We start from the raw sequence: 26,480 nt of genomic DNA, 5'->3' as shown, positions 1-26,480 counted from the left end.
TTACAAATTCTATGCAGAGAGGTCAGGCGTCACCACCTGAACAAACTCCTGTGGGATACAGCTTTCTGTCCTCTGAAAAACCAAGCCAAACCAAAACAAAAAAAGCAAAATAATTCTCACTTTATTAGCATTTACTCCCTTTGTTGGCATTTAAATTCAGGCTACAGCCAGCACATCTCTTGGGCCCCGCTCCCATCCCACCACAGGAGCCAGCGGCACCGGCCTGGCCCCTGCTTTGAGGCTCCCGCAGCTCTGAGCGGGTAATTCTGCACCCGCTGTCGGCTCGCTGGGGAGCTCTTGCTGGCAGGGAGAGGCTCGGGGCCTGCAGATCGTGCTGCGGCCCCCTTCCCGGCCGTCTTTCTCCTCTTTGCAGTCTCAGAGGTCGCTGCTGTCTGAGAGATACCAGCGTGGCCGCACATGGGGGAAGGAGGCCCAGCTCGGGCAGCGAGCTGAGGACATGGCAGGTCACCACCCGAGTGCTCCTGCACCGGGGGGGCTTTATATACGCATACATAAAACATGTACATAATTATACATGATTGTGCCTTTGTGGCTGATGGCTGGAGGCAATGAAATGTGGTTACAGAAAGGGACGAGATGGAATTAAGTGGCAGAGGTGCCCCCTCGAAGGGGTACGGGCTTCCCTCACGCTGCACTGCACAGATACCAGCGGCGGGGGAAACCCGCGTTTTACGGCCCGAGGCCGAGCCACGCCCGTGCTGCGCGGCGTTCTCAGGAGCCCACCGGTGGGACGCTCATGGGGGGAGCGGGGGGCACCCGGCGGAGACCGCTGCCGCCGGAGAGAACCGGGGCCCGGTACGGCTGGGCCCGCAACGCCCCTGACGGCCCGGGCGCCATCGCGTATGCGCGGCGGGTGCGTCATTACCGGGCGGGCGGTGTAGTTCCGGGGCGCCGCTGCTTGGAAACGGCGCTACTGCGCGGGAGCGCTCCGGTATGGCGGCGGGGCCGGGCCCGGGGTGGAGGTCTGGGGCCGGGGGGTGTGGGTGGAGGGCTGCGTGGTGGTGCTGCTGGGGGGGTCGTGCGGTGGAGGGTGCTGGAGCTGAGGGGCTGGGGGATCGGGGATCAGGCGGGCTGACGGGGTACTGCCGGCGCTGAGGGGGCCTCCTCGCCCCTATGCCCACCCCGGTGCCGGGAGCACTGGCAGGGCGCGGGGGCTCCTGCACTGCCCGCAGGCAGACGCTCAGGCCATCGGGGCAGAGCCCGAGGATTTGGGGTCCGCGGCCCTGGGAAAGGTGGGAGGGAGGGCTGCTCCCTGCTGCCACCTCCCCTGCAGGAGCCTGTCTGTGCGTGTCCTGCACGGCCCAGGCAGTAACAGATGAAACGCGTCCCTGTGAGTGATCCCGGCACCCCCGGGCCTTCCCTGAAGGAGACCGGGGAAAAGGTGTGGTAGAAGTAAGCGATTGAGCTGCAAGAGGGAGCTGGTTATGCAGGACAGCTGTTATTCTGACAGGCGATCCCTGTGTGGCACCCAGGCGTGATACAGTGTGTTGTGAGTGACTCTGGAGTAGCTCAGGACAAAAAAAAAGGCATGTTTTCCCCTTCCAGCCCCAGGTCAAGCTACAGGAAGTACACCAGACTTGTAATTTTATAATTTTTCGCTCGTCTCTACTTGCAACCATATCTGGAAATTCAGCTCCCAGTTCAGAAATATTGCCAGCACACTGAAAACTAGATTAAGCCCACTGTAATCCCTGTGTACTGCTGGCATAAGAGTCTGTAACTTTCTCATCTGCTCATCCAGTCTGTGAACTGGAACCATTTCTTACAGTCCTGAAGGCCGCTTCTCCTGAATTGCTCAAAACGTTCACGTGGGCAGGCGTGCTGATCGATGTACGTATTTGCCAGAGAAATTAATGAAAATTCCCAACTGCCTGGGCTCAGCTAGGAGAGTTTCTCAGAAGAGGGTGTAATTTGACCAAATGTGAGAATCCTGCCCAACTGGGGTGTGTTTACTTTGCTTTTGCATCCAATTGGACATAGGGAATAAATATTAAGGCAAATTAAATTCTGTATTTTGTAATGAAGCTGTGTAATTCTATATTTTAATTAGTATTTTTTTTTTATGTGGTTAGGTTTCATCCAAGGTTGTTTTCTACCTGCTATGCAGGATAAAGAGATTAGAGAAACCTGTACTTTCTAATCCTAGGAAGAGAATTAAAATGTCTTAACTGTACCTCTGGCTGTAGTACTGATTCTTGCAGTCTTGTCAGAAGGGAAATGGAGGGATACAAGACATACTAAATACGTAAATAGTAAATATGCTTGCTACTGCATAGGATTGTTTGTCATGTGTAGTGCTTGGTTTTTGACAGATTCCTGCTACATTATGTCAGGAGACAGTGACTGCACCAGGACAAGTCCGTCAGCAGGTTCTCCATCAGACAATGAGTTCTTGCCAGATCGGCCAAAGTATGTTTGCTCACTGTCTCCTGATCTCATTACCAAAGCCCGGGAAGAGCTCCAAGAGAAACCTGAATGGAGGCTCCGTGATGTGCAGGCGCTCCGAGATATGGTGTGCAAAGACTATCCCTCCCTGGGGACCTGCCTGGATGATGCCTTTTTGCTAAGATTCCTCAGAGCCAGGAAATTCGATTATGATCGAGCGCTTCAGCTTCTGGTGAACTACCACACCTGCAGGAGGAGCTGGCCTGAGGTCTTCAATAATTTGAAGCCATCCACAATAAAGCCTGTCCTAGAGTCTGGTTTTGTCACTGTGCTGCCTCGTCTGGACCCAGAAGGACGCCATGTCGTCTGCATCCGTCCAGGTATTGAAATGCAGGAATGTCTTTTTTCTATCCCTTCAAGGTGTGTCTGGGCCAAAACTCTGTTTCCTGCTTTTCTGTGAACGGTGGTTACTTACGCAGGGTACCTGGGTTCCCTTTGAAATTGGAAAAGCTAACTTGTGAAGGGACACATTTGTCGTTAGCTAACGTTATACCAGTTCCTTTTCCTGTGTCAGCAATAACTGCAGTTATGTCAAAACAGCAATGCAGGGAAGTGGGTTGATGAAATATTAGGTCATTCAAGAAAAATTAATGTGTAGTAACTCAACAGGGCTACTGGCCTACAGTTAGAAGCTTGTAATTTGTTTGGACAACAAGCGGAGAGAGGAGCCTACGGCTTTGACTCCCGTGTAAACAATCAGAGCCTTCCTTGTGCTTTTGGTGCTGCCAGGCTTGCTGTAAATTTCTCTTCATTCATTCTCCTCCTTTCCATTTACCTGCTTTCTTTCTGAGCTGAAACTGCTTCTAATAAACTGTGCTGGGTGGAGAACGGGGTTCTTAAAACCATTGCCTTTGCTCCTTGAGGTAAACATGAGTTGCCATTTAATCCCTTGCTTAAGAAAGGCTGCTCTGAACTAGGACTGTGGCTATTAAAGACTAACTTTTAAGAGTCCAGGAAAATAGAAAATCAGTTTTTGGAATGTGTATTGTTAGCTTATATTTACTCTCCGACTTACCATCCATGTCTTGTAACCTCAGACAGATGGACACCCAGTAATTATCCGATTACTGAGAACATTCGTGCCATATACTTAACGTTAGAAAAACTCATTCAGTCCGAAGAGACCCAGGTGAATGGAATTGTAATCCTGGCAGACTACAAAGGAGTCAGCTTATCTAAGGCGTCTCATTTTGGTCCTTTTGTAGCCAAAAAAGTGATTGGAATTCTTCAGGTAAGACCTGAACTGGTGGGAAAATAAGCTTGTGCATTGTAAATGACTGCTTCTGTGTCTAGAGCTCTTGACTATGTCACCAGAACCTTAAGCATCTTGGCTTTTACTAACAGAGTTAAAACATGTCTCTGCCCAACCGGTTTCTCAGATCCTTGCCAACTTACCTCACTTGCCCTTTTTTTTTATTTTTGCATCCGTAAAACTAAATTTGCATTGGAAATGCAAACTTTGAGTTGGAGCAGAAAAAATAGTCCTGCTAGCTAGTGATAAGGAAGAGACAGCAGTGAATTACAGTTAAAGAGAAGGCCTCATTTTGCCTGAATGCTGAGAAATGGCTTGTTATTTAAATGGTTTCTGTCAGCCAAGATGGAGCAGGTAACTCACTGACCACTGGGCAAGTTCAAGTACTGCTGCAAACATTTTGCAGAGAGGACTTTTGTATGGGTGTGATTTGAGGAGAATTTCCATCTGCTCCCTGAAGGAAGAGAGGCTTCTTCAGCATAGGGGCAGCAAAAGAGACAGTAATAAAAAAGATTTCTGATGAGATGTTTGGAAGGAAAATGATGGAGAGCGAGTTAGAGTGTGGGTGTAAGCACAAGTGGAGTTGTACAAAATAGGAAGGTGGGAGGAGTAACCTGGCCAAAATGGTTGATGTTCTTGCCATTGCTTGATGTTCTACCCTATCTGGAGGAGTGAGATGAGGAAAACTTCTCTTGAATGGGTTCATTTCCTCATTACTTTTATTCTGGCCTGAGCTGGTTATGTTCTTTGTTGTATCTGTGGGGGATAAGGAAGGATAGGGGGAATCAGTGGGGTTTATGGACATGAGACTAGTGAGTTTATGAATGTGTATATAAGAATTTGCTCCTTTAAATTACCATCTAAATGTGTCATTTAACTGTCTGAGCCCCTATTTAAGTCACACAAATAAAGCAATGGGTGTCCAGCTGCTATTAGTTGAAATGATTCACAAAACAAAAGCTGAACTTTGTGAAGGACATAAAGGTATGAGTGGTATATAAACGTGTTGCATTGACCTTGCTGAGCTGCATCTCTTGTAAAGATGAGCTAATTCACTCACCTTCATAAGGAGAAAAAGACTCCTGCAGCGCACGCTACCTGCTTTTCAGTCCAAGCATTGACTGCTTGCTTTGTATGTGGAGAGCTGGTTATAAGGGAAACAAACTTCACTGTGGCACATGAGACCTTAATTGCTGATAATGAGCTTTTGCCTTGGAAAAATGTTTCTGCAAATAAATTTGTCCAGCAGAAATCCCATAACTAACTGTTGTTTTAAACTGTCTTGTAGAGGAAGCGCTGTGTTCTGTTGGCAGCAGAGCCTATTTGTCTTTTGCAGTTAGCATGACAGAATAATTGGAATGGCAGAAAAATAGTGATAGTAGATTTCTTCCTCACATAAAAACACATTTTAGAGTATCTCAGGCACCAAATCTTGTAACTACAGTGTTGGACCTACCCTGTGCTGGCTCTGAGCATGGTGTACTCCTCAGAAGCTAGGGTCATCACTTTGTAACTGCATCCTTATCGGCATTGGGAACACTCGAAGGACAGTGATTACCTAAGTGCCTTTGTCAGGGGAGATGAAGCACAGCATAAGAAATGAAGATTTACTGACAGCACTATATTTGTCAATGCAAGGTTTTATTTTCTCTTTATTTTTATGCTCACAGATCTCATCCTAAGACTGTTCCCTATTGCAAGGTGCATTTCTGTAGCCATATTGGTTTATGTTGGTACCTCTGACGAAAGTTTGGGAGCCAGTGGGTTGTGCTGGCAGTCAGTCTCAGGAGATTTTAAAAAGAGAAAGATGGCAAATGTTTTTTAAACTGCATTATAAAAATCTTCTTTACCCTTCAGGATGGATTCCCTATTCGAATAAAAGCTGTTAACATAATAAATGAGCCTCGTATATTCAAAGGCATTTTTGCAATCATCAAGCCTTTTCTGAAGGAAAAGATAGCAAACCGGGTAAGGATTTGTGTCATTCTAACATTAATGTTAATGTTTGTAAGTTTCTTCCTTGGCCACTACAAGTAAAAACCATTGAAAAAACCTGACAGCTAGAAAAATGTTGGTGCCATTTACTTGACTAACTGGTCCTTTCTGCTTTAGTTTTTTAAAATGTCTGTTGGGAAAATTCTTCATGAGAGAGAAGCTTTGGGGATTTTAATATTGGCATAGCATTAATATGGATCTTTAGTACATATGCTGTGCATTTGGGATGTTGATCCCACCCCTGGGGTTGGATTATCTTGGCGAGTAACACTTTGTTGATGAGGTGGTGTCACAGGAAATCTCTGTTGTCCCTTCCTTGCTCTTCTCCCTTATGCAAGGCATGTCCTGCATGGCACTAGTATTCTCGCCATAGGACTGGATGGAGTTGCAAAGGATGATGTGTTTTTTCACAAGGATAAAATACTTCCAGTCCCATGAATGAACTTGGGGATGAGCTGAATTTGAAACCTCTGCATGGACTAGAAAATGTCAAGTCTCTGTGGCCGGGATTTAAGCTGCACTAGACTTGGGTTGTCTGAAGACTTCTCTCACTAGTGTGTCTAACTGCACTTGCCCAGTGCTGTTTGCTACCACTTGCCCATAAAGACATCACTTCTAAAGTTTGCTTCTTAACTCAAAATAAGCCCATTAGCTGTTTCAGTAATTTGCTGTGAAGTGTTTGATATGCACTATTAAAGCTATCTTTTGCTTTCTTCTTCAGTTTTTTCTTCATGGCTGTGATCTGAATTCCCTTCATCAAAATATTCCTCCAGTGATCCTTCCTGAGGAGTATGGTGGTACTTCAGGGAAGCTGGACATCTCCGCATGGAATGAGCTACTGCTAGCCTCTGAAGAGGACTTTCTGCATGATTTTTCACAGCTGGTTCTCCCGTGTGACAGCTCTCCCCATGACATGCTAGTGAGTGGGGATGCTGATGAAAAGCAATGTGATGATTCTCTGCGAGGCATGAAACCTCAGCTCTATTACTGTTATTAACAAACCAGTGAAGGGAAGTTTTCTGGCACAGTTAAGATCTGTTCTGCTAGGTGATGTTGTGAACTCTGCCTTACTCCTAAACCTGGAGTTTAGGAACAGACTGCTGAGGCACTTTACACTGTAGAACCAAAGGAAGCTGAAGAGGGCACAATGGGGGCAGGGCAGAGTTCGGGGATGATAAAGGCAAAGGGCACAAGTTATGTAGAATACCTGAGGCTCGTCAACCTCTGAATGATGTAAACTGACCTATTCTTTCTAATGATAAAGAACAAAAAAATACTGCGGGATGGTAAGCTTGTATCCTCTCCCTGCCCAGCTGAAAAGTGACAACGATGATTTACTAGCTTTGTGACCACCCGTTCCCTTCCCCTTATGAAAACACCAGTAATCCAAGACAAGGAAATTGCTTCTGAACCCTGCAAAATGTAGTTCTGTCAGTGAAGGTTGCTTAAAAACATAAAAGTCTAACTTGGCAGTTGGTTCAGATTGTGAGCTGGCATTTCTGGAATATCTGTGTGAATATTTCAAATTAAGACAGAAGAAAACTTTCTTATCCATGAATACCAGTATGGAGATCATCTCTGAAACTTCCTCACAGTAGGAAGAACTATAACTGGTGAATCAACTACTACAAATCTGTGCCAAAGCTTATTATAAACAGATGCAGTCTTCACTTTCAGAAAACAGGAAGTTTCTCAGATCAAGTGCTAATGCTTTTGATTAGATACAGCTTCAAATAATGAGGTTCAGGACCAAATAAGAAAAATCTATGTCAGCCACCTTCCCACATTATCAGTTGTTCTTTTCTTTAGCTGGTTGTGATGAGGAATTCGTAAGTAACTCATACATAGAATTTTAAGGAGGCTTTGTAGCAGTTGGCATATGATATATAGAAGGCAATACTTCATGTAAGACAGCAAGGTGCTTCTTTAGCTTGTTACTTTGGGCAGAATTTGAGTTTAAGTCTGTGAAACCGAATGCAGACAGGCTATTTGAAAGCACATTCTTAAATTTCCTGGTATTGTAGCATTTTGTTCACTGTGCTTGTCGGCTCTTTTGTGAAACGTTACAGCTTTGTTTTCAACTTTGTTGACATCTTTTGTCTTTGGTTGTCGTGTTCCTGTATGAAGTTAGACATTAATTATCTCTGAAATATTTACCTGTAGCTTGTACGCCTGTGCTTCTAGGTCTTTGTCTAGAGACAGAACTAAGACTCTGACGTCAAATCAGGGTAAGATATCTATGTCTAAATAAGCTGTTCCCCTTCCCCAAGTTCAATCTGTTCTTGGTCTAGAACTGAACTCTCAGCATGCTCTTTGCACATGTTTTTCTGCACTGTAATAGTGTGGAGATGGGAAACCTCACTAGGACCAGGAAAGCACACCCACTTAATTAAAGGTGAAGTATTTCACTCTTTGGTGAAAAAGAACATCCCTTCTAATTGGCGACTTCTCTCTAGAGCACTTTCTCTCGATAAAATCTTTATTTAGTGCCAAGTGTGATTATAGTTACTGGTTATGTTTCTGTAAATACAAACCTAAAGCATCTTGAGGATTTCAGACATTCAAAGTGCCAAACTCTGTTTTGAATGTCTGTCTTCCTCTCAGTCTCCCCACAGCATGACTGCACTGCCAAAAAGAGACTCCTCAACCACTGTACTGACTTCCTGATCTGGCAGCAGACCTCATCCTGGGACTAGGGGGTAGCAAATGCCATATCTGTCATCCAAGTATTATAAAAGGAGACTGGGTTTTGAAAAAGGGCAAACAATGAAGCTTTTTTTTCTGGATGGCAGTTCAGAATTTGTGGGAGCAGGGAACTCATCACTAGAACTACTTTAGATATTAAAGGTGGGAAGAGATGAATTTTCCTGACTGAAGGCATCTGATTTTTCCCACCCTTGTAAGTCAATTCTTACTCTTCTTTGACAGCTATTACCTTTAGTGTGGGGAAACAACCCATATCATTTTCAGTTACTTAAAATAAGGTCAAAAAGTACTGCTAACCAGTTACTCCTCATTTCTGACCAGAAGGTGCTGCGTGTTTTACAGAGATTAATTCAGTTTTGTGCCATCTAGCAAGACAGTAGCACACAGCACCAGGATTTAGACAGGTAAGTGGCTGCCCATGCTGTTTAACCACCCAAACATAGCCAGTGTGTTTATGTTGGTTTAGTGCCTCTTAATTCCAGTCACAATATACATTTAAGAAAAAAATAGTAGTAGGATGAACCACATTTCCTAGAGGTGAAAGCATGACTGGCATTTGATACTCTTTTCCTTAATTGTGTTGCAGGGTTTGAAGTGGTATTTTGACAGTTAACCTATAAGAACAGCTACTTTGATCCCCTTATGTAACTACTAGGGAGGGAGGTTGAATATTCAAAATTCAATTTAGTGTCCTTCAAGAAAAAATCTAGTCATGTTCAGCAAAAGGCTGAGGAACCTCTGCAGAAACTAACTCTTTTTTCACGCTTTATATTCTCTTGCATGCCTTAAGTAGTAGGCACACCAGACCCATTTCTCCCTCCCCTTTTCTCTGCTCACAGAGAAACTAAGACTAAAGCATATGATTTAAACATAATAGATAAGGCTGCATTATTGATGCTGAAAATAGCCTGTGCTATGCCTCTAGAACTCTTTCTTAAAGCTGGCTGCTAGGCTGTTAATGTCAGGATGCTTGAACTAAGCCAGGCTTACCTTTGTCAAGCATCTGATACTTCTAATTTGCTCTTTCTTAGAACTCAGAGTTGCAACTTTATTGAGCTGTATCTCTACCCTTTTTTAGGTTTGTAACCAGCACTTGGCTTGTCTTCTAGAGAGCACAGCTGTCTTATACATGCCTGACTACTGCACTAAGAGTGCTCTTTGAGCTTTAGCACTTACTAGCAAAGCAATCAGTTTGTTCCCAAAATGTCTCATGTCAGCATTTGGACAATAAACACTTGTTTTAAGTATAGAGTCTCCTTATCTGCAAGTTAAGAGATAGGAAAAGCTTACAGGGTTTATTTTTGTTTGTTTTGGGTTTTTTTTCCACAGCACTAAAACTGATCTTTTTTCTACTTGAAATAACTTTGTTTCCAGAGGTTATATGCCTTGCCCAGTTCATAAACCACCCCTGCCAAATCCAACACACACTAAGGAAAGCTACTTGAACTGCACTGGGCAGCCATGGGTTTTAGCATTAAGTAGGAGAAAAGGTAGCTGCGTACTGTACATAAAAGTACTTGAATTTATACTCTTGCAAATGGGTGTTACAAACCCTGAGGTATTTTCAGGAACTGGGTGAAGTAATTTTTTTGTTAAATCTCATTTTGGCATGAGTTAATCATAGTGTTATTCAAACTAATAATTTTTGCCTTTTGTTGTATGTGGGCTTAGAGGTGTTGGGTGGTTAAGTGTACATCTTATTTTGACAAAATTTATTTTTATATTGCATTTTATAAAATGGAGTGGTCAAAATGTGTAATTTTATGATGCATGACTGGGTAATTAAATACATTGTAACAGCTACTAATTTGATATTTTAACTGTGTTTGCCTTGTGTCATCTTGGGTAGTTTTTTGTGAAAGTCAAAAGCAACTTCTACTTAGTTCTACACTAAACCCACAGTTGCAACTAAGTATCAGTGCCACAGTGTTATATTAGAAAAAGGTGTTGCCTTCTACTGCAGAACTAAATTTTACTTTACCTGAGAAACTTCAAGGAATGGAATTTGACATTCAGAGAATCCCACAGAAGATACTGTTTGTTTCAAAAGAAATATAATATGGTTATGCTGCATGGAGAAAACATCCAGTCATATCCAACAGTGCACCGCAGCAGCTAATTAGCACTTTAGTAAGTATGTAGTATTTTGCTGCTGCTTAACACTTCTCAACAGAGCTGGGACAGTTTGAGTAGTTAGTATGCTTTATTCAAATGAGTTTACAGTGCAAATACCTTAGTGCCAATAACAAATCATTTAATGTACATTATTTTTATAAGCATATTAGACAATTGAAATCCATTAGAAGCTCTACTTTTCCACCATAATGATAAAGGTGTTTAAGCTAGTCATACACTTACCATTCAATATTTGGCAAACATACTAAAAAAAGAAGTTAATGTAGAAATTGGCTCTTGGAAAGGGCAAGTTTGTTCTTAAAAGGAATTAGAGTTAACCAGTTTTTCAACCTCAAAGTTCTGTTCTTTTGCCACAACACAGGAAGGTAAGTATAATTTAAATAAACTTTTGCTTTAAATAAAACTTTTGCAGTGGAATGTAGAAATCAAGCAGCATAGCTTACACTTCCAGGAAGTGAAGCGTTAGCATACTAGTGCATTATACTGAATATAATCGTTCTTTAAAATATATTACTTAATCTTTAGCTAAATGTTACTTCTATTCACTAGAAAGGTTGTGGCTATTAGACAGAACAGGTATTTTCTTTTGTGCCTTGACAGCACAGCTGTAGTGAATTTTAAAAATATAGTAATAAGATAACATGGACTGAAGGTTAAATTAGAAAGGTAACTGATAATAATTTTGATCCTGCATCAAGCATTACACGATACATAACCTTCTATCCACCTGCATGTTGATATTAACATAAGAAACAGGAACATGGACAGTATAACTAAAGCAATACATGAACATTTTGGCTTTCAGCAAAGAGTTCCCCACTTTTGTAAGCTCAGACAGTGCAGCAATTTAACTAAAGTCCCTATTAGTAAGGACAAGAGGAGCCACTAGGGTCCAAAGATAGAGAAGGAGACAAACCCAGCTGGAAGTTATCTTCACCCACACGGCTGGCCACTTACTTGTCATTGTTTTGAAATCCGCATCAGGGCTAAAAAGTAAAGTAGTCAATTAATAGATATAGAAAGCACCTTCCACTATTCCTTGCTAACCTTCACATGAAGTTAGAACAATGATCTGGGACATTCTAGTGGACAAGCCTTTGTCGGAGGACTATGGTGAGACACCTAAACCAGCAATGTCCTGGCTGCATACGTTGATGTGCTACTCTTAAAGGAAATCTTTCCATGAGGTATGCAATAGATTCCTGAGGGCTGCTGCTCTGTATTTGCTAATTTATACAATATGGTAGTCCTGGGGAAAGCAGTTAGAAGCTGCAACAGAGGATCTAGGAAATCAGTGGCAGGCATGGCTGTCCCTGCCCACCGCTCCCAAGGTGAGAGCCAGTAACACCAGGCTGCCTCTGAGAAACTTCCCAGGAGGACCTTAACCCAATGAAGGATGGCAACCACCCTTCCTGCTCTTGCAGCTGTGAAGCAGTCCACAAGGACTACAGCTGCTGATTTTGCCTTTTTACATCTTAATTCAGCAACACACAACTGCAAAGGCACAACTCTAGTGAAACCTTAACCCATAGGGCAGGAGTCTCCTATCCACCTAGAAACACTTTCTATCTTGCTCTTACCTGTACCAGTTTGTGAGTGTCATCATGATGTAAAGAGAGGCAAGAAACAGCATGAAGTGAAAGAAGGTGTAGCTGTACTGAACACCATCCTTCTCATTATCCATGACACGGCGCACTTCTCCTTCCTCTGCAGCCCCACTGCCTGTTCCCACCGTCTCCTCCAGAATGGCACTGTCGCTCCCAGACAGTGTCAGCTTGTTCACCTGGCTGTTACTCGAAGAGCGAATGCTGCAGTATAACCCAAAGAGTGACATAGTTAAAAACTTCCTTTTCAGTTAGCTGTGTTTGCTAATCAAGCAAGAGACCACAATGAACATCTGGGACTAGCAAATAACATTTCTTAAATCCCTCTGGACACACAAAGAATCTCCTCAGAGAGATCTGTTTTCATTCGAGCTTTTGTTAACCTAATTAAACAGTGTTCCTAGTCCAGGTCTCTTCACACATTTTGTTCTGTTATCTGAGCAGATATCCACAAAACAGAATGCAATTTTATTAGCCATATTTGGGCTTGGGCAGCTGGATATGAATAAACACACGTGCGTTTTTCACTAGACCCAGTTTCAAACAAAAAGGCAGACAAATTCCAATCGTTTAGCATTTGACAGCAGTGCAGATCCTACCTGGAATACAAGAGGCAAAGGACAAAGATAACCAAGCCCACAACACTCTGGGCATCCCACCACTGCAGGGACTTGGGTGGAGCTGGTGTAGCAGGTACCACAGTGGTGTTTGCCGGAAGAAGCGTGGGTGTTGCTATCTGGGTAATGATGTTCAGCAAACTCGGGTTACAGTTTCGTTCTGAAAGAGATTTCAAGGCCAATTAAAGAAAGACGAGCTTTGACAGCATTTATAGCTAAGAAAAGATGACAAATAAGCTTGCAATTTTTCATTCCCTTCAACTGCTGATCTCTTTGATTCCCCAGAGGCAGTAACGGCATGGAATATTTTTCCTTCCTGTGAGCTAGGCAAGGATGTAATAAATAAATAAAATCAGAATGCCCCGACACTGTTTTCTTTCCCTCAGTTTAGTTCTCAAAAGAAGCAATTTGATGGCTTCAGTAAAGCCAGCTTTACTGCCTCGCTAGATTTTATCTAGACAGATCAGCAATCCCCACAGTGATCTGTAGTAACTATGAGCCCCACCACCAACTTCTGCTTTCCCACCAAACTGTGTTGCTCAAGACCCACTGTTGCTTACCAGGCTCATTGGACATGGCTGACCAAGTGAGATACATGGTGTAGAGCGTGATCACAGAGGACTGGAGGAGGCCAGACCGAGGCTGGTGTTCCTGTTCAAAGAATACCAAGCCAAGACCAAAAGGCCAAGTTTTACGTATAGTTGGATAGTTTTACCCTACTGCCACAGATTCAAAAATTAGTAGCATGAAAAACTTAATTTTTTAAAAAATGCATTGGACTTTGTTCTATGTTTAAAAGACTGGAAGAAACTCCCTACAGTAATACAATTTATGCAGTGAGCAACTCAAACGTGGAAGGAATAAGCAAACCAAATTTTTCTGTGCCCAAAACTCAGTTACAGGTTCTTACTGAGTTAATCCCAACTTGCTTAACAGTTTTGTAGATATGAATCTAGCACATGATTTATCTGAGCAATAACCAGTTCAGAATCAAGTAACACACAAGCTTCCTCTCACATTCGACACGCTTACCCATAATTTCAAAGCCACAGTATTAAGCCAATAAATTCCCAGCTTATTTTGCTTTTCCTTAATGTGTTTCTCTGTTCTGCCAGAACCTTCACCACTAAAACCACACCAGCAGTGCCCCACATGGAAACAACGTCCAAAACAACATTGGCCAAAAAAAGCCTATCTTCAGGAAATACGTCACTACATAATGCGCTGGTGTGAGCGTGTGACTCTTTTTCAGATGTTCCTAGCTGTGGTAGCCAAATTTTAAAGTCCTTATGTCTGACTGAGTTGGTACTATGTCTTTCTTGCCTCCTTGCTTTGTACGTCAGAAGAAAATAGCAGAGAAAAATAATACCTGAACTTTTGGAAGGATAGAAACAATGGAGACAGCAAAGCACAGGATCATATTAAAGCTTATGAAGAACTTGTTCTCCACGCAGTCATCAGGCTTCGTGTAGAAAACATAGAAGAGCACAACAAAAACCAGCGACAAGGCGTAGAACAAGCTTGTACAGGACAGCAGAGCTGGAGGGAAAAAATAACTGTTACTAGAAGCATGTAGTTTAACAGCACAAAGGTGATTTAACAAGCAGCTACCACTGTAAAGAGACAGTCCCGCTTCCTCACTTGGAAGTCAGGTTCAGGAAGTTAGGCTAGCAGAACACATTTTTATTAGGTATGGCTAAATTTCTGCTTCAGCTCACTAGGCAGTGTAGCTTAAGGGAAATCCAGTGCTGCCATCAGGGGAATAAGACCTGCCTTTCAGCGGCAGTTTAACTGGTTTAACTGATGTCAAGCCACAGTGTCAAAATGAGAGTGCTTTTTGCACACTTCTAGTGGGCTATTTACAAGCCCTGAATTCCCCCTTCGGTGCTAAAGGCCATCCATCTTCATTTCCATTCTGCTATGTTCTTTATAAGAAGCTACAAAATGCTGTTGCAGCATTTGTAGCTATAAGCAGAGAACCACAACAATTAGCACTTTGTAATTCAGCGGTCAGCGCGGGAGCACGCACCAAGGCACACTTTGTGTTGTACTGCAGACCGCCATTGACACAACTGTCTTCCTGAGAACCTCGGGAGGGGAGGTGGCAAAGCAAAGTCAGAGCTGAAGAGATCCAGGCTACTAGCTCTGCATTCACACTGGAAGTAGCTAAGTGTTGTTTATTATGACCATCAGACCTAGAATATTTTGCATTTACTGAGAAAAAGGCAACAGTGCAGCTATTCATTCCAAATGTTTACATTAGTAAGACTGTGGAGTGTAATTCTAGGATATGTTTGCTAACTAGTAAGTGATATTCTGAAAAGTACTGGCCAGCAGAAACAAATCCTTTACAGGTTAAGATTCCTACCTGCATACCAACATTTAGAATTTCCCTCTTCCATTCTCTCAACCCAGCTCTCATTCCAGGAGTGAGCAAAGTCCACAAGCAGCACCAACTGGATAAGAATGAAGCAGAAGGCTCCACAAACACCAATAGCAAACCAAGCTAGAGAAGGGAGAAAGAAAAATAGGGTTAGCTTTCTTCATTTGCATGCTACCCCAGTTTAAAAAAAAAGACAAAGTACAACACAAAAAGCTCCTAATTATACTGCAGGCAAATAATGAAAAAATCTGAAGCTATATTTAGAAATGCAGATGTTGTGAATCACCTTGGCCTCTGTCCTACAGAAGCATGCGAGGAGTCCCAGCTATTTGAAAGGTGCAGCCTATGCTAGTCAAGCTGAGCATGGGAATGTTTAGCCCAGTGTGTTTTCAGAGCGAACGCAAGATCTAACACAGGACATCTTTGCATACATAAGTACCATCACAGCACATTTCTCTGAGAATCAACAACCATTTCAAGTTCCTGTGACGTGGACAGACAGTAAAGGTTTCCTGTACAGATTTTTCAGGGACTCTAGGGAAGTGTTTAGCACTCGTCAGTGTTCTGAGCTGCCTCTAATCTAAATAGTGTCAGAAGACTCAGACCAGTAGTGATCATGCCATGGAGTACCAAATTATTAATACACAACACTTCTGCACTTGAAGAGAGATTGCTTATTGCCATAACTGCAGTTAGTCACCAAAATACTGGACGAACCAAGATACTCTAAAGTAGGACAGAATCTGTGTCTTCTACAAGAAAACCTACGCTATCACAACTATAGCCTGGTAAGTCTGTGAAAAGGTTTGAGTTTATTAAACAGAATTCCACAATGATGTATTAACTGTACCTCTTGTGAAAGGCCCTTCAGGAATGTAAAACGCTCCAACCATGATAGCCACAATGGCAGCTATTTTGAAGAACCAGAACCTTTAAAAAAAAGATACAACTTGAAAATATTGGTCTCGCTCTGCACACAACAGTCATATTTTACATCATCTGCAAGCACCTTGCTGTACATAGGTGAGTGTCTAACAGTAATTTAAAGAAAAAAAATATATTCAGTGGGATTGAAGATAAAGATGTTCATCAGATCAGGGGGAGAAGGTGAAGCAACAGTTGATACATTAGAGACATGGACTGACAGAAATCTCAAAGTTCAACACAGGCAAATACAGAGTGTTGCACCTGGGACAGAAAAACCCTGTGCGACAGGACAGACTGGGGTCGACTGGCTAGAAAGCTTTGCTGAAAGAGGAGCTCCTGCTCCAGCAAACGGAACAGGAGTCAGCAGCTCATCCTTGCAGGGAGGAAGGCTAACTCTGCACTATCCAGCTTGGGGAAGGGAAAAGGGAGATCTAAGTGCTATCTTCAGCTGCCTAAACAAAAGATGTAAAGATGACAAAACCAGGCTCTTCCCGCAGGTGTGTAGTAGAAGGACAAGAGGCAACACACGCAAGTTGCAAAAAGAGAAACTACAATTAGATATTGCAAAAAATTGCACAGGTTGCCCAGAGAGGTCAAAGCATCCCCATCCTTTGGGACATTAAGATTCAACTAGACAAGCCCCCAGATAACCCGCTCACAGTGGTCCTGCTCTGAGCAGAGGCTTGGATCAGATGATCTCCAAAGGTCCCATTCAAATTACATGGCTATGATAATCCAGCTATCTAGCCCAGAACTAACCCAGTTAAATCAGTGAATCAGAAACCAGTTTCTGCTGGATTACTGAGTCAGACTGACCTAGTGAATGACCCAATAAATGGTAGTCAGCACAAGGAAGGGGATATAAAATCACTGAAACCTAGCATGTCTGTGGAAGCAGAGGGATACCCAGAGCACCGTCCTTTTCATTACCCAACCTCAGAGTACTAGCAGTGATGTCTAGCTTCCCATTACCACTATGCTGACACCTTACATAAATAGGAGGCTTTTTAGGAGATTAAAATGTTACTCTGTGCTCAGTTAAGAAGAATCTCAAGGCTGTCAATGTGCGCATAAACAATTTCCCACTGTGTTCAGCAAAGAAACTTGAGAGGAGAGAGAAAACAAGTTGGAAGACCAGACAGCTGGCTCACACACATACCCATTGTGTACCGAGGCTCTTGGATCATTACTTGTTTTCACTTCTATCATGAAGAGAGAGAGGAGAAAGAAGAACACTGCCATGGCAAAGCTGATTCGATAGACAGCTCTGTATCCAACAAACACATCACAGCTGACAAAGCCATTCATATGCGGTATCCGAGTATGAAGCCCCTCATCACAAAATCCAGGTATCTGAGTAAAGACACATTTAGTTGTGAATTTACATCTGTGTTTGCAATTACATTCTTTAAACCCTCTAACAGCTAAGGCTCTCAGTCAGCAGTCTTCTGGGAGATCTGATAACAAAAGACTTTGTGCTCAGCCAGCCTGCACAGACCTTATTATCATCTTTCTGTCCCCGTGTCATCACTACAAGCATCCAGGAAGATTAAGATGCCAAAGCAGCATGCCTCTGGTAACAACTGGCCACCTCCAGGTCTGGTCAGGTTTCAGAGACCAGGCACATACTTAAAAACGTACATTCACTGAATTTGCTAGTTCAGCTATAAGCCGTTCAGCACATGTGGTCTCTTAACTCACAGGACAATGCACATGTGGGTGTTTGTGTCTCTCACGTAATCCACTCCAAATAATCAGAATCGATAGTCACTGGCACAAGTAATGCTTTTGCAAATAGTTAGAAAGAGGTTTCCCTCTCCGTACCTTTTTCAGCTGCTCTTCCATCCCCGGTGCCAGCATAACGCAGGCAAGAACAGTACTGAGGAGGAGGAGGAAGGCATAAATAAGACGCGTCACTGTTGAATTCTTGCTGTTGGGACAACATCGGCACAGTAAACACGAGGCACCGCTGCACAGACAGGGAATCTGAAGGGCAGAGACAGAAATAGCGACGGCATTCCTCCGCTCGCAGCTCACACCGGGTACGCAGCGACAGGAAGAGAGGAAAACCCAAACTCCCTCCCTGCCGGGCCGCACACAAAAACCGCTCAATCGGCGTTTCTGACCGACAGCCCGTTCGAGAGCACCCGCGGGGAACCCAGCCCGGGCTCCCTTCCCGGGATACGCGAGGGGCAGCCGCCCGGCAGCGGGCTCGGCACCGCCCCGCCAGGCCGCGTCCGTTAGCGACCCGGCTCCCGGCCAGGCGAGGAAGGAACGGGATCGCTACAGCCCGGCGCCCGCGCTGCCCCGAGGGGCTGAAGCCTCCCCCGGCTCTCCGGAGCTGCCGGGACCGGGCTCCTGCCCACAGGCCGCGGGAGGGGGGGGGGGGGGGGGCAGCGGCGTCACCGGCCCCGGGCCCGCCCGCTCGAGCCGAGCCTCCACCGCTCGGGACCGAGCCCGCTCCCGGGGAGGGGGGGGGGTTTGCAGCCCCCTCCGCCGCGCCGCCACTCACCCAGCTGGCCAGCGAGCAGACCCCCAGCGCCGCCCCCATGGCGCCGCCGCCACCGAGCCCCCTCCGGCCACTTCCTGTTTCCGCCCTCACCCCGCGGCGTCAGGTGGCCGCGGTCCAACGCCGGCGCCGCTCATTGGCTGTCTCCGCCATGCTGGGGCGGTCTGAGACGGCTGTCCGCCCATAAGAAGGCAGGATGCTCGCGCGCGAGCAGGAGGATAGGCGGGGACGGCGAAGGGCGGGGGAGGGAGAATTGTTGTTTATGAACACTTGGAAGAAGTGACGACGCGAGGCGGTCGTAAGGAGAAAGGATGCTGATTGGTCGAAAGCGTCAGTGAGTGGGCGGTTTCTCCGGCAGGACAGCCAATGAATGAGGCTGATCGGCAGGCCCGGCAGCCATTCAATGCCTCCCTCGCCCTGAGACCGCTGGTGGCGCTCGGCGGTTGCCATAGCAGCAGCGCGGGCGGGCAGGCGGCATGGCGGGCCGGTGCCAAAGCCGGTGCCAAGGCCGTCCCCGGGCCGTCCCCGGGCCGCCGCCGCCACACGCGGGATTCGGGAACGTTACGTTTCCCTGCCCCTGAGCGCTAACAGCCGTCAAGGCACCCTAGCGCGTCCTGTGCCCCGGCCCCACGGGTACAACTGCCCCCCCCCCGCCTCGGGTTCCAGAGGGGACAAGACGTTACCGGGCGCGGTGACAAGCGTCACGTCCGTGGCAAAGGCTGCGTTGAAAAGCTGTATGAGTTACACCTGCGTCACCGCTGAAGCGCTGACCTCACCGGAGGGACCGCGACAAGCGGGACGCCCCAGGAAGCGGGCGTGCGGCCTCCTGCCGCTTGACCTACGGGGGTGCGAGTAACGGCGGCGCTGCCCAGGGCCTGGGGACATGGCGGTCACCTGCCCGGCCTGAGCCCAGGGCCTGAGCCCAGGGGGGCTGTTTGACGGGGGGAAATCCGTGGTTCGTTCCCGTTCTTGTCCCGTCGCGATACGAACGTGAGCGCTCGTGCCGCCGAACTCACGGCGTGTTGCTGCCCCTGTTTTCCTGCGTGCTTTGCTGAGCGCTGAACGGTGCCCCTGGGGTTCGGGCAGTGTCGTAAGGGGGCTCTGGGTGGAAGTGGGAACGCTGCCGAACCTTTCAGCGGTGGGGTTGCTCAAGGAGACACTTCTGCATCCGTTCACGCTACACTCGCTTCGTATTTTGAAGGCGCACGGCTGTAAAAGCTAGAGGTGCGCTCCTTTGAAATGGAAGAAGAGGTGGAGGAACCATTGTGAAAAGAGACGTTGTTCTGCCGCTGCCCGCAGCGAAGGGGCCTCTCCGGTTTTGGATTACCAGCGAACCGCACAGCTGGCGGTTTGGAGGAGTTAAACAGCTGAGTGGCTGCAGTCCTCGTCGTAAAGTCTGGGAGAGAACGAAACGGATGAGAGGCTGTGAGGATAAAACAATAGCGAGAAGGTGACGAAAGTATACACAGAAGTTTAGGAAGGCGCTTTGGAGCTATTTAATTGGCGTTAGTGTTGCGAAATATCAGAGGGCAGGGTCAGAACTGACCAGTTTGAGTTACAGGATTTACTCTGGCTATAGCAATTCCAGCTATTGCACATCATTTCCTACTGTGTCAGACCCTTCTTTCCTTCACATGGTCCCTTTCCGAAAAACCTGCCTCCTTCACAGAAAGGGGCGAATAACCAGAATGACAGCTTTATTGCCATCCAGAAATTGCCAAGAAATGACAAAAGGCACCCAGTAAACCAGCCACTTATTTTCCACAGCAGCTTTAACACTCAGAATATACGAACATTATGTTAACAGTATCATCTCTCTTGTAATCAGCCGCATTCATGAAGACACACAGCCTTCTTTCAGAAAAGATCACACCATAAATCATTGAAGCTGCTTCCTTCAGATAATATATGAGCCTTTACTTTATTATTAACATATTTTTTATTACCCTTTCAGGTGCACCAGCTGGATGTGTAGGAAGACTTTTGACACGTCCCTAGTACTTTACTGTTTGTTCACATGAATGTGTGTAGAATAAAGGCAGAATCCAAAATTCTGTGTTCCCTTTCCAGTAATCCTGGGCAAATAATTTCATAGGTATATTACTAATGCAGCGATGAAGCTCAGCTAAACCCTGAGTCTGAGAATGTTTTCTTCACAGGAAATTTATGAGACTAATAGTTAAGTACTGTGGGATCCTCACTGGATTATGCTAGGGAAAGACAAAAGATACGGATAAAAAGCTTTTTCCTTCCACTGTCCACGTAACAAGAGATTTCCAAGTGCTCATTTTACTTCCCAGCATAAGCCCCCTCTGATTCTGCATAACATCACCTCAAACCACACGTGTTTAACAGGAGATAAGGATGAAGTCAGCCTAGTGACTGTCAGCTATGGGAACAAGACAGGATATGGCAGGAGGTTATCCTAGTTTGTACAAAAATACCCTGCTCTGGTACGTTAATCAGTTCTGACAGCAGAACGAAACGGTGCATCCCTCATGTATCTGTACGTTACATCCCATACATATCTGTATGTTAGGTGAAACGCCTAGAATAAAACCCTTGAAGTTAGGTAATGTTTAAAGGAAACATGTCAGATAAACTAGTTCTCTGCAGTTCTTTGTGCATCTGAGCTCATAAAAAAATGTCATTTGAGTTTGTGCGTTAGTGCTATTCTTGTTAATCTCAAGGGTCTCCCTGTCGTGATAACAACAATCCAGAACTTCTCCTGTGGTTCCCTGGAGTATTTGAGGGTCCCGGCTCTGCACGGGCTGTATTTTTGCAGGTAACAGATCCCATGTACAGGTTATAATCGAATCATAATCCTTTCACCATCCAGAATCTTTCAGTCAAGTGAAGGGAACTGCAAATTGGAATGACTGGGTCAAACCAACTGTAAAAATTAAAAAAATCGTATGTAGTCTGTGTTTCTACAGTAGTGTTGCCTTGATCCATATACAGGCCTAAACATCTTGCAGTGCTCTGGCCTGCATAAACTTCCAAATTTTGAGGTATCGGCATCAGCTTTCTAATATAACCCTCCTAATTATTAGACTTCTATAAAGTGTTTGGCTTCTAACTGTATTTATAACTGCTTTGATTGGATCTCCAGAGCATAAAGAATTACAGTTTTCTTTATGGACAACTGCTTTTCCAGCTGTTTAGTTCAGGCTTTGAGTTGAGCTCTCTTCCACAATCCAGATCTTAAACCGTGCGCTGAGAACAGCTGTCAAAGTCCTCCATCTGTGAGGAAGTTAGTCATTAGATAACGGGCTGAAACCCATTCAGCTGCTACGGCTGAAACCACTGGTGGGTTTAATTAGTCTTTAAACGGTCAGAGTTAATTGCTTCTACAAAATCATGATGTTCAAGCAGGGTAGAAAGTTCTCCCAAGTATAAATATAGTTAAGTTTACGGTGGTCCCAGATGACTTGCACTGGGGTCTAATCTAATGGTGTGCAGCGTACACAGGGACTCGCTCATCGCTGACATGCAGAGGCCACGCGTGCTGCCTGCTGTGATTCCCGGGGGAACCGCAGGTGACCGGTGCCAGCAGCGTGTCTCTTCTCTGCGTACGGGCTGGCTTTACACTCACAAGCCCCTGCAGTTTGAGATCAATAAACATCAACCTAGTCCACACTCTCGAGTCTTCAAGTATGCAAGCTTCTCTTCTCCACAGTCCTTTGCTCACGATTTTGTAATTCTCATCTTCCCTTGGCTGCGTGCTCTGTGACTGCATTAGCACCTGCCTCTGCACTTCTTAGACTCTCTATTTTCCTATCATGTCATGGATACGTGAGTCATCTTATTTGTGATCTGCTGAGCCGAATGAGAGTCATAGTAGAGTTGTGCGCTTCAAGGCCATTAGTAACGCTGCTGAAACTTGCATAATATATTCTTCTGTGTCTAAATCCCTGAGAGATTGAGTAACTGTTTTCTCTTTTCACCCCAAGTGACTATGCAACTGGATGAGTCACTGCTGTTATGATAGAGGAATTGTAATCTTTGTGCCTTTCCAGTTTTGTTTGGCCAGAAATTTATTTTACAGGACACCTTAGTTCAGTCTCCTCTAAGTCCTTATATGTCACCAGAGACCTTTTCACTGACTTCAGTTCACTTTAGATCATGTGCTCTGGTCTGGAAACTGCGTTAGTTTAGGTTATTGGTAAAACAGATGGAGAGAAATGTTCACCTTTATCCAATGCCCTGGAATGATGTTACTGAGCTCTTTCATTTCATTATTTATGGAAGCATTAGTGAAATTTCAATGCATTGAAACGTATTTAAATAACATTAAATAAAAGCTTATTAAAAAACCCCAACACAGAGATATACTAGAGGGAATATTTTGTACAAAAGATCTGCAGTGACATCTGTGAATGAACCACAGAAGGGACTAGCAACAGATGGCTGGTAAAAGGAGGAGGGAGCAAAGGGTGGCCTTTTGTGGTGGGTGAAGGTGGTCTCCCTGCAAACAGCACGGGACGCTCAGCCAGGGCCTTGGGAGCAGGATCCGACCCAGAAGGGGACGGCACTGGTGGAGCAGCCTCAGCTGGTAGTAACGGTCCCAGGAGCTGCCCTGCAGCCAGAGGCATCGCTGGGGCTTGGCACCTTCCCTCATCCCCGTGGGCCAGAGCGGTAGAGCAGAGCCCGGCATCAGCCCCGGCCATGGCGATCTCGGCGTGTGTTGGGTGAGAGCTCCTCGGGCGGTGCAGGGCATCAAGGTTCCTGCTTTTAAGTAGCCGCTTCAGGAGCAGGTAGCCACAAAGCAAGCCAATCTTCTGCTCGAGCACTGTCCAAGCACACTTACAAATGTTATTGAGTTTATTGTTTCAAATGTTTTCATGATTTTTCCCTTGCTTGATATATTATTTCTATTAAGCCAGGATTTATTTCCCCTCTCTCTGTGACCCTATCTCTCCCATGAGAGCCTGCCCTGAAATCCGGCTGGCCAGCCGCCTTGTAACTGCGATCACTGCAGCAGAACAGCTTCTAGGGAAACAACAGTGGGAGGAAAAGTCGGGAATTTCTGGATTTAATCCTGCCTCGAGCAGTGACGAGTTGTGTGGCTTTAGGTGAGCCACAGGACTATGTGAGTCAATATGTAAAGTGAGAAAAGTGGCATATCCCAGAGTTGTGGCAGGCTCTGTTCGTTCATTTTTCCACGCAGCTTAAAATCAGCTGAGTGCCTGACCCAATTTTTTCTTGTACTAAAAAGAGCAATACAGGATCATACTGGCCAGGGTCATTTCTTTTAGCTGGAGATTTCTTTTTCTTTTCCCCTCTTTTTCCATTGTCCCCCACACTGGTGCTGCTGCTTTCCAAGATGCTCTGAAGCTGGTGAAATAGTTTTTTTCTCATAAGTCTTTTAAATCACGTAAATCCTCCCAGCATACCAGCTGACATTTTAGATGTTGCATTTTTGCACTTGTGCCAGGAAGCATTTAGCATGTTACAGTTGCTTATGTTGTCGTATTTTTTTAAAGAAGGGAAAACAGTTCCTTCCTCTTGTGTCTCCTCTTGTTTCTCCTTGAGGAAGGAGTTCACATGATCATATAGATGCGTCAGATAAATCCCTTCCCACGTTTGATATTTGCTAAGTTGAATGATTGTTATTCCAAAGCCAATAGCTGGGATGGTTATGTGATTTAATGTCTCCGGAGCAATTTTTTTTTCTTCTGTTCACAAGCTTTAAAGAACTGAAGTCTAAAAATGAAATCCTTTAACTTAGAAAGACTCACTAACCAAACACTCTTGACTGCGTTATCTTCACAAATATGTCTCCCTGTTTGTTTGCTTAACGCTGGCCAAGAGTTCCAGAAATACTTTTAAGATAACAAAAATGGGCATCCAGATTGGAAAGGAACTCTGTATTTAGAAACTCTGAAATACTACTGGGAGGTGGCTGTGCTGTTAACTCTTTTCTGGTTGCTCTGAACCTCCATGGTGTTGGAGGGTGAGTCACAGCATTCTTCTTTATATAAATATTTTTCCCATCCTAGATGATTTAGAAAAAAACTACCCCATGGGAGTCTAATGATACAAAACCATCTCTAGTCCCATTGTTGAGTTCAATAGAGTTGTTGCCCGAGAGAGACTAAATCGAGCGGTTTGCCGAAGGCAGCGAGGGCAGGAGCTGACAAGGCTCAGTCTTCACTGCGCCTGCAGAAACAGCCCCAGGCTTAAATCTGGAAGGGGAGGAAGGGGAAGAACTGAAGGCTGAGTGTTGGTTTATCAGGGGATCTTACAAAGCAGCTTCCTGCTGCAGAACACACTTGAGAACACTGAGCCTTTACTACAAATTCACACACGCACACATTTTTTAAACGTTTGCTGAGGCTGTCCATAGGACCCTGCTAAGCTTGACCTCCACAGGCCTTTCAGTGGCAGAACCAGCAGTTTCCCCTAATATGAGTAATAGTTCAGTTCTGCATTTGCTGTCTTTGTGAGATAATGGCAGAAGGGTTTTTTCCCAGACTCTAAAGGATGGCTTACAATTTTAATTAAAACCTACGTTAGTATAACTGCATTTGTTACATGTTTTTAGGGGCTTGTGCAGAACCCAGTGCCTTGACAGGCCCGCAGTGCAGTGCTTGTGGATATTTTCTTTTCAAAGCTGTTTCCTCCAAACATGTATTTAGTATCGTTACAGACCTCAAACAATTTCATGCAAGAGCCATCAAAGCAAAGCAGAAACGGACACGCTGGCATCAGAAAATTTCATCGCACTAGCAGTGGTTTCTGGGTTGAGAAGTAGTCCCTGAAAGAACACAGAGCCTGTGGGGAGATACAGCAGTATAAACGAGGTGTCTCTTTTCCTTTCCTGCTTGGATGGGTTTCATCTCGCCGCCTTGAAGCTGCCTACAAGGTAAATATCTAATCCACGGTAGTTATCGAGTTGTCTCTCTAGGCAGTGAAGCATGAATTGCTCTCTGGTATCTATCTACCGCTGCTCCCTTAGTCCTGGCCTCTACTTACTGTCACAGGAACTTTGATGTCTTATTTTTAGATGCTTTTTTGCGGGTTTAGAATGAAAGTCTGATTGTAGCTGGATACTAATTTCAGTGAAGAAAAGAAGGCACCAAACCTGACGCATGCTGGTCAACGAGGAATGTGCTGGGCAGTGGTAATGGCTCAGTTACCTGTCTGTAGGGGTTGAAATTTAGTTGGCATTTTATGGTTAGGCACCAGATAGCGTTAAGATGTTGCTTAATTGAAGAGCCATTATTTACCATTAATAAAACTGATACCATGACACATTCCTTATGGCATAGATGAGCTATCATATCTTGGCAACAGTAGCAGGAGGAATTATTCTGCCTGGCTTGCAGTCTTGTCTTCATTGTAAAAGGAAAAATAATGAGGCTGTAATTACCCAGCTTGGAACTAAATGAACCCAACTGAAAATGCTGAATGATGAAAGATGACTCCTAACAGCTTCCCAAACTTAGCTGGTGTGGATACTGTCGCTGGTGGTGCCAGTGTCAGCTCCGGGCTCTGGCTGGGCTGGATCCATAGCCAGCCAGCACAGCTCAGTTGTTTGGACTGTGGTGGTATCCCAGTGTGAAGTACTGATGAACAAATAGCTGTAAATATACCATAAACCTTGCCAAAATGACCTGTTCACACGAGGAAGTCAGCACGCAGCAAATCAGGAAGAAATTCATAGCACACGAGCCCCTCCATATTAATTCTTGGGGTAAAGAAAATATACAGGTTTACTCCAAATTAGTAATTACTTTGCAGGTGGGATCACACACTCCTCCCTCCACCATTTCAATATCAAATCTATGAGGTTTCTCTAATTTTGCATCTTAAATGTATTTAATAAACCAGTAGATTCAATGAGTCTTTTTTTTCCCCCTTTGTGCAAATAAAGAGGGGA

General features: G+C 44.9%; 2 protein-coding genes across 4 annotated transcripts; one reads left to right on the top strand and one right to left on the bottom strand.

Annotated features, from left to right (window-relative positions):
* The first annotated feature begins 801 nt into the window (after positions 1-801).
* TTPAL (alpha tocopherol transfer protein like) lies at positions 802-10,222 on the top strand. 2 transcript variants are annotated; one of them, XM_075768867.1, is made up of 6 exons: positions 802-952; positions 2,334-2,786; positions 3,504-3,697; positions 5,576-5,686; positions 6,435-6,632; positions 7,898-10,222. In XM_075768867.1, exons 2-6 carry the CDS (start codon positions 2,348-2,350, stop codon positions 7,907-7,909), a joined length of 954 nt encoding a protein of 317 aa, XP_075624982.1. In that variant the 5' UTR covers positions 802-952; positions 2,334-2,347; the 3' UTR covers positions 7,910-10,222. The 2 variants fall into 2 exon arrangements, with proteins under 2 accessions (XP_075624982.1, XP_075624981.1); XM_075768866.1 differs by having other exon boundaries at positions 805-952; positions 6,435-10,222.
* A 381-nt stretch (positions 10,223-10,603) lies between these two features.
* Positions 10,604-20,590, bottom strand: SERINC3 (serine incorporator 3). 2 transcript variants are annotated; one of them, XM_075768865.1, is made up of 10 exons: positions 18,689-20,590; positions 17,911-18,072; positions 17,246-17,439; positions 16,010-16,089; positions 15,145-15,282; positions 14,146-14,315; positions 13,337-13,427; positions 12,759-12,936; positions 12,136-12,363; positions 10,604-11,541 (listed from the first exon to the last, which is right to left on the bottom strand). In XM_075768865.1, the coding sequence occupies exons 2-10, from the start codon at positions 17,944-17,946 to the stop codon at positions 11,403-11,405; spliced, it is 1,254 nt and encodes a 417-aa protein (XP_075624980.1). In that variant the 5' UTR covers positions 17,947-18,072; positions 18,689-20,590; the 3' UTR covers positions 10,604-11,402. The 2 variants fall into 2 exon arrangements, with proteins under 2 accessions (XP_075624980.1, XP_075624979.1); XM_075768864.1 differs by having other exon boundaries at positions 18,599-18,773.
* Between the last annotated feature and the right edge of the window lie 5,890 nt (positions 20,591-26,480).

This window comes from Balearica regulorum, chromosome 16, assembly GCF_011004875.1.
Source record: "Balearica regulorum gibbericeps isolate bBalReg1 chromosome 16, bBalReg1.pri, whole genome shotgun sequence".
NCBI classification, from domain to species: domain Eukaryota; kingdom Metazoa; phylum Chordata; class Aves; order Gruiformes; family Gruidae; genus Balearica; species Balearica regulorum.
The sequence above is the reverse complement of the archived record's forward strand: the minus strand, read 5'-3'. Positions and strand labels throughout refer to the sequence as shown.

Coding starts and splice junctions, on each gene's coding strand:
- TTPAL (XM_075768866.1), top strand. CDS start 2,348: ATGTCAGGAGACAGTGACTGCACCAGGACAAGTCCGTCAGCAGGTTCT. Junction 2,787..3,503: donor TGTCGTCTGCATCCGTCCAG/GTATTGAAATGC, acceptor TTGTAACCTCAG/ACAGATGGACACCCAGTAAT. Junction 3,698..5,575: donor AAGTGATTGGAATTCTTCAG/GTAAGACCTGAA, acceptor TTTACCCTTCAG/GATGGATTCCCTATTCGAAT.
- SERINC3 (XM_075768864.1), bottom strand. CDS start 18,637: ATGGGGGCGGCGCTGGGGGTCTGCTCGCTGGCCAGCTGG. Junction 17,440..17,910: donor TGGAAGAGCAGCTGAAAAAG/GTACGGAGAGGG, acceptor GTCTTTACTCAG/ATACCTGGATTTTGTGATGA. Junction 12,364..12,758: donor CTTTGCCTCTTGTATTCCAG/GTAGGATCTGCA, acceptor GTTATACTGCAG/CATTCGCTCTTCGAGTAACA.